General features: G+C 58.9%; 3 protein-coding genes across 3 annotated transcripts; 2 read left to right on the top strand and 1 right to left on the bottom strand.

Annotated features, from left to right (window-relative positions):
• Positions 1-337: 337 nt before the first annotated feature.
• On the bottom strand, positions 338-1367 carry MFIFM68171_10204 (uncharacterized protein; the record flags this gene model as incomplete). The annotated part of the gene is made up of 4 exons (XM_071065623.1): positions 338-503; positions 568-811; positions 1021-1199; positions 1264-1367. 4 exons carry the CDS (start codon positions 1365-1367, stop codon positions 338-340), a joined length of 693 nt encoding a protein of 230 aa, XP_070921724.1.
• Positions 1368-4525: 3158 nt separating this feature from the next.
• On the top strand, positions 4526-6933 carry MFIFM68171_10203 (F-box and WD-40 domain protein 1/11; the record flags this gene model as incomplete). Its single annotated transcript, XM_071065622.1, has 2 exons — positions 4526-5847; positions 5904-6933. The coding sequence occupies 2 exons, from the start codon at positions 4526-4528 to the stop codon at positions 6931-6933; spliced, it is 2352 nt and encodes a 783-aa protein (XP_070921723.1).
• Positions 6934-9334: 2401 nt separating this feature from the next.
• On the top strand, positions 9335-14278 carry MFIFM68171_10202 (uncharacterized protein; the record flags this gene model as incomplete). The annotated part of the gene is made up of 7 exons (XM_071065621.1): positions 9335-9558; positions 9644-10453; positions 10512-10654; positions 10842-11323; positions 11390-11742; positions 11805-13362; positions 13415-14278. The coding sequence occupies 7 exons, from the start codon at positions 9335-9337 to the stop codon at positions 14276-14278; spliced, it is 4434 nt and encodes a 1477-aa protein (XP_070921722.1).
• Positions 14279-15970: the final 1692 nt, after the last annotated feature.

The raw sequence follows: 15970 nt of genomic DNA, 5'->3' as shown, positions 1-15970 counted from the left end.
TAACACAACAGGCATTTAGCGCTTGCGCTAGAGGTAGCGCTCTAGTATAGTACGGTACATTGCCTCATAGCAAAAAGGCTGTAACGAAGCTCTATACCCCAAGTACAGTACCATCAAAATTTGGAACCTCGAAGGGTAAAACGTAACCATTTAAGAGTTGTACAGCATTTTTGGGTATATCAGAGGGGAAAGTCAGGTCATTCGGCTGTCACAACGGCGCCTCTGGAGCAGACCCTTATTTCAGCAAGTGTAAGACACATGGCAGCAAACCATTGGGCGTCCGCCGCCATAATGCAAATGCTAACTAAAAGTTCCCGTCGTCAATGCGTACTTCGTGTCAAATGTCCAGCGTCAGATACGGCGCATTCATCTCTTGCTCGGTCCTATCCCTGTCACTATCCCCGTCGCTTTCGTCGCCGTCACCTTCCCGGCAGCTGCCGCTCCCCTCGTCCTCGTCGTCTTCCGAGTCTTGGTCGCCCTCGTCATCCATATCGACGAGGAATCTGCCGCTGCGAGCCTCGTCCTGGTCCTAGTCTTGGTCCTGGTCTTCATCCTCCATGACCAAACGCCAGCTCGTTCGGCTTGGCGACCGTGGGCGGGCCGACCCGGATGCTCGCGGCGGCTACCCGCCGTGACCATTTGCTCAGGTGGTAGGCGACCTTGACAAGGCTGTAGGAGATGGTAAAGATGTGCTCCTGCTCCACCCGCATCGTCTGCTGCATGCTACCCCGTACCTTGTGCGAGGGCTCAATGATGGGGTCTGCCAGCTCGCTGGGGATGATGGGCGGCAGCCCACCGGCAGCGGCGGCGACTGCGGCAGCGGAAATGTCCGTGTTAAAAGCCCGCGCGCGCTCCTCTCTCTAGCGCCAGGTCCACGTAGCGCCCGACGTGGTGAGGAAGCTTGTGACGAAGAGGGCGTGTCGCTTCTTGAAGCCGGCAAAGAGCCGCTACACGTCGGCGGCATAGCAGGCATTCGCCATGAGCTGGTCAAAGATGGCATCCGGGTTGCTCAACACGTACGTCTTGACCCCGGCCGCGTCGAGTTGGACGCTACTGTGCTTGGCCCGCCCGAAGTCATTGAGTCAATGCCAAACAGCATGCCGAGCGACAGCCGGAGCCCATTGTCGGTGGCCGCCAATAGCACGTCCTTGCGGCTGGTTGACACGGAGGACTCCGGGGAGGATGCCGGGGATGATGTCCTGGGGATTGTGTGCCTTGTCGTTGCTGTCTCTCTTGGACGCGGGGAAGCCGAACGGTGCACACTTGCGCAGAGGCTCAAGCTTGTAAGCCACGATCCGTCCCATCATGCTCGGGATTTCGGACACCATGCAGGGCGTCTGGAGGAGGAAAAAGCGACAGCCGTCCATGGCGTCAATAAGGTGTACAAGTTGATATCTCAGGTATTTCATCTATGTAAATTGAGACAGTCTTCGATGCCCTACCCGTAGGTACCTAGTTTCAAGCCTGTAGAAACGAAGTGGGATGACCTGGGCTGTAGCAGGCGGTCGCCTGTATCTATCGCTCGGCCGCGTTCTGGGCGGCTTGCCCTGATTCAGTTCGCCATGTAATTAGCCGTTGTTTTGGACGGGTTGCACGCCATCCAACGCGGCCGAGGAGGCATCATCTACGAGTACTTGGCCAGGCTCGCCCAGGGAATCCTTGGAGTCCGCAACACCAAGCGAACAAGGGCCACGGTCTACGCCATTGCCGGAAGCCGCCCTTTAGAAGTGCGAGGTCTCGCATTCCTAGACGGCGTCGATGAGGATGAAGAAGTACTAGTCCGAGAAATCAATCAGGCGCACTTTTGACTCGGCTGCCTGGATCTCGCCCAAGCCATCGAACTAAGCACGAGGACGATACCAAATGCTGGTGTTATGACGGCTAAATGGACCGAAACCGCCTGGGGTGAGCTGTCACTTCTCATGGGCCTCCTTGACGGGAATCCCGCTGCCATTTTGCGCGTGTTACCGCAGATCCGCAAGACGGACGACTCTCCAAAGGCCCTCCGAGCCGTCATCCACCACGGTGTACTCTTGAGTCTCGAGGGAGTGTATCCCCTAAAGTCTAGCACGCCAACGACGGCGGGGCTCTTTGCCGATATTTACAAGTTGGTATTTTGCCAGATGACCGAGGCAGAAGCAGCGGTCGCCATCGTCTTGAGCGTCTTCTGGGCTGAGGCGGTGCCTGTTGAGTTGGGGAAAACTCCCCCCAGAGGGTAGGCTCCCTCTGGTCAGAGGGACACACTTGCTAGGATGGCGCCCCGAGGGCTGGAACTTGCCGTGGGCCCATTTTTCTTTTGCACCATACATAAGGCCGTCCTGGCCATTGCTCCTTAGACAAGACAATCAATTCAGCACTCTTTTCCACGCCTGTTGCAGGCTCAATTGACGAGCTTTCTTTGCGTCAAAGCGATCTCCTTCTGACCGGAAGGAGCCCTATCTACACATGTTTCTTTTTTTACCTTGTCGAGGCTACAGGGACCCAATTTGTGGTGGTGTCGCCTAGCCTGTCTTGTTTATCTTGTCTGTCTAGCATTTGGCTACCTTTGTCCTCCCCCTTTTTTTGATGGGTATGTGCGTGTAGATGTGTGTTTCCGTATCATTTTAACATCCTTAAGCTAATTATAGAGAGCTATATCATACTACTTAATAGTAAGAACTTCTAGTCGTTTTATAATCTGCCTCTCAGCTTCTTGTTCGGTAAAGTGCCGAACGAAATCCGTATTATAACATTTGTCAGTTACAAGAGGGCGGCCTAGCCAAATTCGGCGGCTACAACAGCGAATTCTCGATTTAATGTATAATGTAGGTAATGACACGGACTTCCATCTCCGTGGCTTGCAAAATCTTGACTCGGAACTCGGCCGAGTCTAGGATGTATTTGCTGTCGCTGGCAAAGGAGTAATTACCTTGAGTACTTTGCAGATACGTACCTGACTGCCTCGGTCAGATTTCCAATGGCGATTCTGGTCATCTGAGACTCATCGATAACGTTATGTTTGTTCCGCTCTATGTCGTTTCCCGGGTAAGTAGCGGTGGGACAGAAGGATTTAGGGCGTCGAGCCGTTAACGCGGGCGAGGGATGTTTTATCTGTGCATATTCCATTTGGGAGATGGATCCGCGATGCAAGACTCCGCAACTGATGAGCTTTTGCCGTGGATCGGCGCTCAGGGTCTGAGGGTTCGGTGTTGCCACCCGTTGGGCGGGCCGTTGCCAGGGGCTGCGGCTGAGGCGGGTCTGGGGGGGACCCTTCGTTGGTTGGTTGAGCTCAGCCGGTCCGCCCTGTGCCCTGGCCAAACAAAAGCAACAAACCCGAGCCGGGATGGGCGCTGCAAGCAAAAAGGCCAAAGGGCAAAAAGCCCAACAAGCCAACCAGAGATGACGGCCCCGCAGCGAAGAATCGACGCAGGCGCGTCGGCGATGCCGTTTCGTTCTCCAGTCGACCTGCAGCCTGTCGCGCATCTAGGCAGGGGAGAGCAGCAATTCCCCGATAGCCAGTGGAGCAGCCTGGAAGTCGCTGCAATTTTTGTTTCTGACATGAGCGGCGCACGACTCGCACAGGGTGTCCAGTCCCTTCACCGCTGGTTGGCTTCACCACAGCCAAGCATGGGGTCATGGCTCGTACAGTTTTAAAGAGTCTGTTAAGAGTCTTGGATATACGATTGTGCATCGCTACCAGAAACCGGACACTTAATCCGCAGTACCTACCTTGGGGTGTACTCGTCTGGGTCACGTCCGGGTCACGTCGGGCTGCCGGCGAAACAGCATCGCGCTTGGACGAGGCTTCCATACGGTTTGTTCTCTCACTTCCTCTGTACGCGTAGAACAAAACGGCATCCTCCTGGAATTGTAAGTGGTCACCCGGCTTGCCAAAGCCTCATCCCTGCCTTGGACCCCCCTGCCCGCAGCAACCAGCGACCCCTGTGCCGCCCCAAAAACAGCAACAGATTTTGATGGTGCCGCACCCGCCTCTTTGGTCCTTGCACTCTCGCGCTGCCTGCCGCTCTTTCTATTCTTTCTTCAACCTGGCACTGCTCCGTCCTCTCCTCCCCGGCGAGCTCTTGGTTTATTGTTGACAGTTCGCGTACCTGCAGGGCGAAGAACCTTTCGGAACCCTGACTCGGCGTCGTCGCTCGGATCCAGCGTTACAGAACGAACGCGCTGCCACTCGTTTCTCCCTGTCGATTCGCCCCTCGACTCCGCACCCGCCCGCCGCTTCTCGCTCTCTCTGGTCCCCGCCACCTTCTTTGTAACGGGTCAATTCCATGCAGATCTCGGTCGCCGTTGATTTGCCCTGACGGTCTCGATTGCGCGAAGGACAAGGAAAAAAAAAAAAAAGAAAAGAAAAAAAAGAAATTGTTGGGGTCTTCCCCGGCGCCACCAGAGGCCACCAGAGAGGGGGACACGTGGGGAGCAAAGAGGAAAAAAGGGGAAAGGGGCCGACGTACGAGACCTTGCGCGCGTGAATAGGACCAGTCCCTAGCAGCACGGCGCTAGACACGAGCCGACCTTTACAAATTCGGCCATGCCTCCTGTCGGCTCTGTTGATGTCTTTCTACTCCAGCCACAAGCGGCCGCTTCGCGCAACAAGTCTGCGGGAATGGATTCGACGACGCGCAGAATCATCCAGGTGCAGGACTGGGCGCCAGCGCAGGAAGCAATGTTTGCCGGTGCTGAGTCCACTCTCGCAATCCGACCGGCGTCCCAAGACGCGCACGACGATGCGCATGCGCCGCAGTCGCGATTCCGAAGCATGAGCGTCTCGCTCCCTTGGCGGCACCGCCCCAAATCGTCACTCCTCGATGTCAATGGCGACGCCGCGCATCAGAACCTGTCTCTCGCAAAGAGCAAGAGCCATGGCTTCGGTGGCCTGGAAGACTATGCCCAGGATGGTTCCCCGTCGAAACCTCACCATCAGGGTAACTTCAAGCGGATGTTGCGCCGCGCCTCGGTTTCGCTCAAGACGGGGGTGAAGGGCTTTGTGCACAGGCGAACCTCGGTACCGGCAGCGACGACCTTCAGTAACGACGGCCAGCCGTCGAGGCCCTTGTTCCCCGGCTCCTCCAACGGCACCGCGCGGCCCACGACATCCCACTCGACATGGCACCGCCTGCGGCAGGCGACTAGCTTCCACCGGCACTCGCGGATGCTCCACACAGGATACGGTGAGCGGGCATTCGAGCACGAGCTCGGCCCCATCGAGTCCCCAACGTTCCCCGTACCTGGATCCGGCGAGCAACCGCCAATTATCCCACGGAATACCGGCGCCGCGGCCAGGCAGGCGGCGGCAATCGCATGCAATGGGTTGCAGGGCTACGAGTTCATGGACAGTCCACGTCCCGGGTGGCTCGCCGAAGACGGATTGGGTGACCACGAGAGCGGCATCGGGATCGCCCTGACGAGCTCTGAGATGGAGGCGTATGTTCCGGGCGATGAAGTTGACTCGGACGTGGAAGTAGACGTCAGACTGGGCCGTGACGAAACAGATATTGCCAAAGTTGACTTCATCTCCCGGTTGCCGATGGAGCTGGCCATCCAAGTGTTAGCCCAGCTGGATGCCGCGACATTAAACATCGCCAGCAGGGTCAGTTCCGGCTGGTCCCAAGTAATCCGGAACCAGCACATCTGGCGCGAGTCGTTCCTGCGGGAGAAGACGACAACGTATGCCACCAGTGGCAATGTCAAGCCGGGCAGTGGCCTGGGGGTGCCGCCTATTCGACCAATAAATGATTGGAAGGAAATATACAGGGTAAAAGTAGAACTGGACAGGCGCTGGAAGGAAGGCAAGGCACGACCGGTCTACCTGAATGGGCACACCGATAGTATTTACTGCTTGCAGTTTGACGAGTATGTCACTCCCTCTACTTTCTGGTCCCATGAGCCCTCTGCTAACCAGCAAACAGGTCCAAAATCATCACCGGATCTCGTGACCGGACGATCCGTGTCTGGGACATGCACACCTTCGCCTGCAAGCTGATCATCGGCCCTCCGGAGGTGGTCAACGACTCCTCCTTCTCCCTCCTGTACGATGATCACGGCAACCCAGCGCACTACGCCACCCTCCCGGACCTCGACCCCACCCCGTCCGCGGACGGCCAACCGCGGAGCCCCGTCCGCGCGTATCACTCGATTCCGGCCCTGTACTGCCCTCCCACCCACCACAAAGCCTCAATCCTCTGCCTCCAATACGACGACCGCATCCTCGTCACGGGTTCCTCAGACTCGACCTGCATCGTGTACAATGCCGCCTGCGGCTACCGCCCGATCCGCCGCCTACGCCACCACTCGGCGGCCGTCCTCGACCTAGTCTTTGACGAGAAACACATCGTCACGTGCTCCAAGGACGTGTCGATCTGCGTGTGGGACCGCAACACGGGGGCGCTCCTCCGGCAGCTGCGCGGGCACTCGGGCCCGGTCAACGCGGTGCAGATGCGCGGCAACACGATCGTGTCGTGCAGCGGCGACTTCCGCGTCAAGCTGTGGAACATCGACACGGGCAAGAACATACGCGAGTTCCTGGGCCACAGCAAGGGGCTCGCGTGCAGCCAGTTCTCCGAGGACGGCCGCTACATCGCGTCGGCCGGCAACGACAAGGCGATACGCATCTGGGACGCCAACACGGGCGAGTGCGTGCGCGAGATGAAGGCCCACGAGAACCTCGTCCGCAGCCTGCACGTCGACAGCGTGAGCGGCCGCCTGGTCAGCGGCAGCTACGACTCGGACATCAAGGTGTGGGATATGGAGACGGGCCAGCCGCTGCTGGACTTCCCCAAGTGGCACTCCAGCTGGGTGCTGAGCGCCAAGAGCGATTACAGGCGGATCGTCAGCTCCGGCCAGGATCCCAAGATCCTGATCCTGGACTTCGGCGCCGGCGTGAAGGGGATTGAGATGTTGGAGAGCTGTCCGCCCCAGGTGGATGGCGGCTATATCTGAGGCTGAAGCGTTAATGGTATAACCCGCCTTGTCTAGATCGGTGCTCAGCGGAGGGGGTGAAAGCGGCCTCGAGCGCTGCACGGCGGGAGGCGGTCGCTGGCCGACCGCGGCTGTGCTTGGCAGATACTACCTTACTGTTTGTGGGATAGGAGGCGTTTCATGGGGGCTGGAGAAAGATGGGACACCATGCTTTACCCGGAGTCAAGACTTGTTTGGTTTCGCTTTTGCGAGGTTGGCTTGATTGCATTGCGAGCGGGCATCCTTTTTTTTTATGTCTAGTTTCCTGGATAATCCAGCATTTAGATCTTTGCCTTTAGATGGCTGTGTGTATGAGGTGGCTGGCTGTGCGCACCTTTGAATCGGATCATTATTTAATTTTGAACTCTTCTTGTTCATTCAAGTTGCCTCTTTCCGACATGGCGTGACCTGCTACTTACCTGTACCGCGGCTAAGGGACTCTGCCAGCCGAAGTCATCGGAGGGAGTTCGCGAGTACGCCGGCCGAAGAGCGACGGGCTTCCGAAACGGCGCTTCGCCTATATTTCCAGGCTTACCTCACTTCGGCCCTTCGCTGGCCCTCGTGGTAGAGCGGGATCTAGGCGACTGGGCGTCGGACCACGCCCAGAGGATGAGAATCTTCGTAGCTGAGATGAGGCTTGGACAGTGAAAGTTTACTCAACGGTGGCTGTTTGGGCGCTAACTCTGCTTTCGATGGCCGGGTAACATAATGAAGGCGGTACCCCGGAGCGGAAACATACCTTACCTAATGAAGCCGACGGTTTCTACCGTTTCCCGAATTGTTATAACAACTGCATGCCTTGAAGACACTATCATAGCCAGCAAGCTGTCCCTTCTGGAGGCATGCTTCTCTCCTCGGGTATCGAAGTGAACGCGAACCTGCATGCCTCTTCTTTTCATTGGTAAGGGGTGGCCCTGGCAGACCGAAGCTCTTTTGATATCTACGCAGAGGTAGCATCTCTTCGGAAAGGAGACGAAACAGATACAGAAACAGACGACGGAACGCAGCCCTGGCTAAGCAGAGAGCTGTGATGGTCAGTTAACTGACCTTGTGACCCGGAACATAGCTCATTAAACTGGAGACATGTGACTGCTGACCGGCACTCACGTCTTTGCTCGCCCTGCCAGGAAGAAGCCTGTTGGTGTTCGAACCGAGTATTCCCCTCAACGGGAACGACGCGGTATTATCCTGATAGTCACTGTTCCCATTTCTTTTCAATACTCGCTGTGCTTCGGATGAAACCATCCGGAAGAAAGCCGAGGACTGTGCGGAGCCAACTGGTCTATCCCTGCACCCAGCCATGTAAGAGACGCACGGGAATGTGTTGGCAACACCGCATCCAGACGCACAACGCCAGAGGCTGCGGCCTTAGGGAGGACGCGGCAATAGCGCGCCCCCGCGGAAATGAGATCATTCTCGTGATGCGTCGATGGCATCGAAAGGGTTTCGATCCCACCCGACAGAGCGAACGGACATCACGCTGCCCCCGATGTTCTAGACCGGGGCGGAGCCGCCAGCCCAACTAGTGCAATACTCTAGATCCTTGCCTGTCTGGTTTGGGCGAGAGTGGATCCGGGTAGTCGTTTTCAGCGGCAGCTGAGAGGTGATAGTGCGGACCCCGGGGCCTGGGCTGGGTGATGCAAATTGCCTCTTGTTTCTTTTCGATGCCTTGCCTCTCCGAGTTTCTTGGATCTCGCCGTAGGTTCATTAGACTGCCTGGTTCATCCGTCTGACAGATAAGGGTTTCGTGGTATGCCGTATGTTTAGAGTTCAACGTGATCGAAGAAGTGACATGGGTGACCCATCCGCTCGGATCCTAGTGTACTAGTTAAAATCCGGACCCATCGAACCATTGGACAATGTGCACTGTCAGCTCCCTAGCTTGTGTGATATCCGCCTGGATGCGGCTGACCACCCCGGATCCCCGGTCCTTCACAAGTCCCGCGATGTACAACAGAACCCACGTGGCCGGTATGGGCATAGCGCCGAATATGGCCAATAGCTCCTTGCGAGTTTCATCACCTCAATCCGTCTCGGAGAGGCTAGCTAATACCCCGGGATATGGCGGGCATGTGTTGACAGATTAGACTGCTCAGCCGCCACAGGCACTCAACAGGAGTAATTAAACAAACATGAGAAAGGCTTAATGCGTTATTATCTATATAACTGGAGGACTATCGGTGGCCCTCGTTCTGATCTTCTCCCCTCCAGTGTCTCGCATTGCGCCGCGTATGTGGTCGTGTCCCTTCGTTTGAATACCTTGAAACACTTGTCTTCAGTCCGGTCCTTGTGGTGTGGTATTAGTGGGCGACTCAACTCCACGTACCCTCGTTTCGACAACAACTCGACGGTACAACCTTTCTTTTGCCTTTCTTTGGCTATCATGGGTAGGCCGCTTCGCCGGCTCGCCATTTTGAGCCTGGCCAGCCTCCCGAGCTCCCTCGCCGTCGCTGTAGGGCCCGAGGTGACATGCGTCGGCAAAGCGCACGACCAAGCCACTTACACCGGTCCCAGCGGTGCCGTCTACCAGATCGAATGCGGAGTCGACTATGCCGGCGGAGACATCGGCGCCACGCAGTCGACAACGTTTGCGGGCTGTATTGATGCGTGTGACGCCATACCTGGTTGCATCGACGTCAGCTACGTCGGCGAGTCTTGCTACTTGAAGAACAAGCTTGAGGCTCCCATGCAGAGAGACTGGATCTGGCGGCGACGGTGGCGACAACAACGAGCCCCAGCTGACCTGCGTCGGCGGGGCCAGCGATCAATCCACTTACACGTCTGTGAGCGGTACGGTCTTCCAAATTCTGTGCGGAATCGACTATGCCGGCGGAGATATCGCCGGTACCGACAAGACTACCTTCGCCGAGTGCATTGACGCCTGCGCCACTACCCCCGGTTGCGTCGACGTCAGCTATGCCGGCACTGCCTGCTATATGAAGAACAAGCTCGGGGAGGCTGCCGAGAGAGACTGGGTCTGGACTGCCAAGGTGGTCGAGCCCGGTACGGGCGGCGCCAACGAGGACCCGAGTCTCTCTTGTGAGGATAACAAGAGCGACGGCGAGATCTTTGAAGCCACCGTTGACAGCTTTGAGGTCACTTGCGGCAAGGACTACGCCGGTGGTGATCTGCTCGGCCTGTCTACCGCTTCCTTCGAAGAATGTATCGAGGCCTGTGACGCGCGCTCCGACTGCCTCAATGTTGCCTACGTCAACGGAGGGTGCTACCTCAAGGGCGAGCAGAAGGCGGCCGTCGACAATGCCGCCGTCTGGGGTGCCGTGCGCAAGCCCAAGACAACCCCGACGACGACGGACAACAAGCCGCTCGACTGTGGAGAGGGCAAGCCTAGCGACGGCAAGCGGTATGGGTCCCCGAGCGGAGGTCTCTATCAGATCTTGTGCGGTGTTGACTTTGGCGGCGGCGATCTAACGGCCACCACCACTTCGACTTTCGAAGAGTGTATCGCGGCCTGCGATGCCAACACCGAGTGTATCGATGTCAGGTAAGCAAGCCATCGGGAGGCCCGCGACATGATACGGCACGAACTGACACGCTGGTAGCTTTGCCGCCCCGGCGTGCTACTTGAAGAAGGAACTCAGCGGAGAGCCTCACCAGGCGGCCCACGTGTGGACGGCCGAGCAGCTACGCGCACCGGGCAACGTCTTCACCTTCCCGAGCGCCACCCCAATGGATCCTGGCTCGGGTACCGAGACGGATGATTTTGCCGAGCCCATTGAGCTGGAGGCTGCGCCAGTGGCAACTCTCGGCCCCGTGCCGCCCCCGGCGTCAACATGGCCGGCACCGGTGTGCTGACGCCTAATCCCGTCTCCGAGCTCTGGTACAACGGTGAGCAGGGCGTGAACGATGATGGCGAGGCCGAACCCGTACAGTCCGCCTCAACATCACTTACGCATACCCCTCCATCGCCCTCGGTCATTCCATCTTCATCAAGGACATCGTCTGCGAGGCGGGCACGCTGCACGGCCGATTCAACATCTCGTTTCCCTACTATTTCGCCGCGGAGAACTGGCCCACTGGTGACGATGTCCTCCTCATTACGTCTGCCGATTCCTGTGGTGACGACCCTGCGCAGAACGCCTTCTTCCTCGCCCACACTGTGTCGTTCCGCGAGGACTCGCTGTCGTTCGAGGCGCTCGGCCAGCTTGTCCAGCTTGCGGACGTGTTTGACGACCTGGTCATCGACTTTGGCAATATCACTACCCCCGCTGCCTCCGAAGAGCAGGATGAGGCGTGCGGTACACCCTCCGCGGATACCCTTCACGGCCTTCCCGCCGTGCCCTGCGGCAACAGCTTTGACAAAGCCCTCGATGACAAGCTTGGCTACTACAGCGCTGCTGGCGGTGATATCGAGGTGAGTACTATGGGGTAGTATGATATCCATCTTTGCAGGTCCGGTGACTAATCTTAGCTTTCTCAGGCTGTTTTGTCCCTTGCCGCCCCTGCCGAAGACGCGGACGTCCTCGAAGGACGTTTCTTCAAGTCCCTATTCAAGGCAATAACTAAGGCCGTTATCACTGTCGTCAAGGTCGTAGCGACGGTGGTCGTCGCCGTCGCCAAGACCGTCGTTGAGGTCGTCAAGAAGGCGGCGCAAATCGTCGTCAACACGGCCATCGCGGTCGCCAAGGTCTCCGTGGCGCTCGCCGTCAACGCGGTCAAGCTCATCGCATTTGCCGTGACGGGCAAGTACGAGAACTCGCTGACGCTCCCGCTGGCGCTCGGCCCTCCGTCCACCGTGGAGGTCGAATCGCCGTGGGGCAAGGCAATCAAGATGTACACGTTCAAGATGGGCGCGGACGACGAGAAGTTCTCGGCTTCCAAGCCACCCTCGACAGCCTGGTCGACGAGTTCATCGGCTCGCCCAACCCCGAGCCCGGCATCGAGCTTTACTGCGTCAACTGCGGCGTCCGCGGCTCCGTCAAGGCCACCGGCAGAATCAACGCGACGCCCCTGAGCGGCGTCAAGGAAGCCGCAATCGGCATCAGCGGCAACATGTATGTCGGCATGTACCTGGGGGTCAACGCCTTCGCCCAGTGGGAGAAGGGGTGGGAGAAGGAGCTCTTCTCCAAGGGGCTTCCCGGCTGGTCTATCCCGGGCATCGTCACGCTCGGGCCCAAGATCATCCTCAGCGCCAAGGCGATGGTGGGCGTCGAAGCCGAGGGCCAGATCCTCACCGGCGCGTCCCTGACCTGGCCCGGCTTCGAGGCCACGCTCGACATGGTCCACCCCGAGCGGTCTTCCAAGTCCGGGTGGACGCCCGAGATCGACCGCACCTTCCAGGTCCGCGGCGGCGTCACGGCCACGGCCTCCGTCGGCCTGCCCGTCAAGCTGTGGTTCGGCATCGACATCCTCAACGGCGTGTTCAAGAAGGGCGCTGCTCTCGTCGACACGCCCGCGCTGACCGGCACGGCTGAGTTTGAGATCAACGCGGGCACCGACGAGAACTCGGTCGGCAGCGACGGGTGCCTGGGCATCGCATGGGACATTGCTCTTACCAACGAAGTGACTTTGGAGATTGACGACGGCCCAGAATGGACGCTGCACGAGTGGGCTAGCCCTGCCCTGGCTGAGGGCTGTATCGGATGGGACCAGCCGGAGGAGCCCGAGCTCCCCGACCTGCCGGACCTCCGAGAGGATAACGGCCTGCTCAAGTGCCCCCAGGCGAACGGACAGGTATACACAGACGACAAGGGCAACCAGTGGCAGATCAAGTGCAACTCGGATTACATGTACTACGACACTGTTCAGACATGGACCAACACCATGGAGGAGTGCATGTCATGGTGCGCTGGGCAGGGTAACTGCGCCGGGGTGTCATACGGCGTCGACGGTCCGGGGGCGCAAGTCAACTGTTGGGCACGGTCCCGCGCCGGCCCCTCTCGCAACGGCATCTTCCACTCGATGATGCTGATGAGCCCTTTCGAGATCCTCAGCGTCGTCTACGGCACCGCCGACATCACGGGCTACGCCATCCAGAACTGGCAAGTTGGCAACCGCATCGAGATCGACACAAACGCGGTTCGCCAGAGCACCACGCAGGACCGCATCCCTGGCCATCCCAAGTCCACCTTCATGCTGTACCGGTTCGGCGCCGAGACCCGCTCGTGGGTCGGCGCGCAGGATCGCGGGATTGTCACGATCCGCCCGGGGCCCATCTCGTCTGCGCCGGGGTCGAGCATGCTGGTGCCCAACTATCCGCGGCCCGGTGACGTGCCCTGGATCAGGATTGTCGAGGTCGCCTACGGTCTGTCGCAGGTCCGCAACCAGAACGCGTTCAACGTGCTGTACTACAATTCCAGGAACCGCGCCGTGACTACGCTCGAGAACGCCCTGTTCGGCGACACCTGGGTCGGCATCGTCAAGTCTGCTGTCATCTGGTACCCGCGACACCCGGTACGGCGAGGACGGGCCTCTGTACATGATCACCGGTGTCGAGAACGAGCAGATCAAGCTGATGCGCGCCGACGGCTCCTTTAACAAGCGTCTGATCATCGACGACGGCGGCGGTGGCGGTGGTGGAGGTTACATCCCCCCGACCTCAACCACTACCGCAACCACCCTGGCTACCTCGACCACGCCCGCCGCGGAGCCCACAACCACCTCCACTACGGAGATCGAGGCCACTACCGAAGCGCCCTCAACCTCAGCCACCGGGACGGCTACAAACACGGAGACGACCGCCACCTCCACCAGCAGCCCCGCCGCCGAAGCCACCGCCGAGCCGGGCTACGGCATCGTCACGATCCGCGACACGACGGGCGCGCTGCAGCTCTACCCGGCCAACAACGGTAACCTGTTCCTGTCGGCGGTGGGGACGGCCGAGGAGCTCTCGCTGCTCACCAACGGCACGGTGCTCGCGGCGATGATGCTGGCGGACGGCGGCGAGACGCCGTACGTGGTGGCGGGCGACTCGCTCTCGCGGCTGCTGCACTACTTCCCGGGCGAGGTGTCGCGGCTGGGCGCGTCGCGGCTGCGGCTGGCCGGGTGGGACCGGCTGCCCGTCGGCTCGCGGCTGATCAGCCTCGTCCCCGTCCGGGCCGACACGGGCGGCGCCGAGATGCTCGTCGCAGTCGCCGGCGACGGCGACTACCTCTGGCCCGTCATGTGCGCCATCGAGGGCCAGCTCAACAAGGTCTTCCTGGTCCGGGACCACGACGAGGCGTCGATCCGCGCGGCTCTGGAGGCCGACGACGCCAAGTTCGTGCTGACGGGCGGGCAGGCGAGCAAGTGTGGTGTGCTCGCCCTGGTGGCCGAGGTGGAGCCTGCGGAGGTCCCCGAGGATCAGACAGAGGTGGTGGTGAAGGTGTGAATAGGCTTGGAGAGTTTCTGGTTTGATAGTTAATAATGGAGTGCCTGTTGAACATAGTTCCCTACGTTGATTAGTTTTCCGTCCTTCGCCGTCGCGGTCACCGTTGATGTCGCCTTAGTCGTAAGCCGATTAAACTAGAAGATGTGCTAAGAAGGTAACGTAACTCTCGGTCGAATAATCGGCCCCGCCTGGCTCCTGTAGTGGGCCCGCCATTCGATGCCTCGGATTTGTCCGAATTCATGGCTGCATCCCTGAAAGACGGCTGGCGATCAAAGACGGGGCCAGCGGACTTCCCAAAAGACCCCCCGATCAGGCACGGAGATTGGAGCCATTTCTGGCAGCCGCCATGGCGGGCAACCAAACACACTGTTAACGGACCGGCAACCGGTTCCGCGCCGCCAGTGGTGCCGGAGACATGGGCACGCGGGGGTGGCGCGCATGATCCCGTCCGGGATGTAGCTGATCCAACCGAGCATAATCGGTGATCTTAAGCTAGTTTTAACAAACATCTAGGCGATCACTTTCCGACGTACCCAATGCGCTCAATCCGGTGACTTCATGTGGCGATAGTTGTGAGTCTAGAGCGTCGATATGCCAACCACCGTGAGAGAGGGTTCTAGGCTTGGTGATGTGGCCAAAAGAGGGGACTTGATCAAGCCTCAAGGGCCAGCGGTGGGGGTCTCCCCGGTTTGATGTTTGAGATTGATGAGCTCGCCGAAATAAATGCCGAAGAAATGGGAGCCTGCTGGTGCAACGAAGCATTTGCCAAGCGGAATGGTGCGTTTGCGGCGCTGACCAGCTTCCCCAAGATGCTAGATCGTGGCGCACAGCGCAGGGGCTGTGGAATGCGATCTGGGTTAGGCCAGTGCCGCTTGTAGCACTGTATACTACTTGCGCCCACACACGGAGCAACAACAGGGTTATGCGTACGACGGGAGGGATCACATCTCAAAACGGTGACATTGTGAAAGCATTGGAGATGGAAGGGGCACGGATGGGGCTCGCAATGGCTGGTTGCGAGGGCAAGTTGAGAGGAGCGGGGGGTGCTCCACAATGTGTTTCGAAACGGTGACTGTGCAAACGAGTCAACCTGCGCCCATTTGTGCTTTCCAAGCCATCCGCCATTCGCCATCCACCGTCCACCATCTGCTATGCTCCCGCTGTGTGCAAAAAGTTGATCAGCAGCGCAACGGCCCGGTGTGGTGGTGTATCTCAGGGAAGAGAGTGAGAGGCGAACACAGCGCCCGGAGTATTGAGAAGTCAAAGGTAGTGTACGGAGGTATTGTAGACAAGTTTCCAGTTCCGGTGGTTGGAGGTCCATGCACCCCGCTGATCGCCCACGGGCTGGCCAAGCGGCGCTTTGGCGATCCTGACTGCTTCCCCAATCGTGCTTCGTTGCCACAGCGTTGTCAAATGCAGATTTAGCTGCATTCCGTTGATGGCCGCTGGGGAGCTGAAGATGGACACCGATCACGCCGGCCACGTCGATTATGCGGCGATCACAGCATGTAGATGACGTCTGGCCGACAATATGTCTTCCCTAGGCGCTGGCAGAAGTTGTTTCTGGACTGTTGGCGGCGTCACTTCGCTTGCCCAGCAATGTTCCGGCGGTTGCATGAACAAGAAGCCCCTGACGAAAAACCTTGCCCAATTTGGTTGGTGGCCAGGCGCTGCCCAACATCTCGGCATCCT

Source organism: Madurella fahalii (genome assembly GCF_045866475.1).
Source record: "Madurella fahalii IFM 68171 DNA, scaffold_6, whole genome shotgun sequence".
Classification (NCBI taxonomy): Eukaryota; Fungi; Ascomycota; class Sordariomycetes; order Sordariales; genus Madurella; species Madurella fahalii.
The sequence above is the reverse complement of the archived record's forward strand: the minus strand, read 5'-3'. Positions and strand labels throughout refer to the sequence as shown.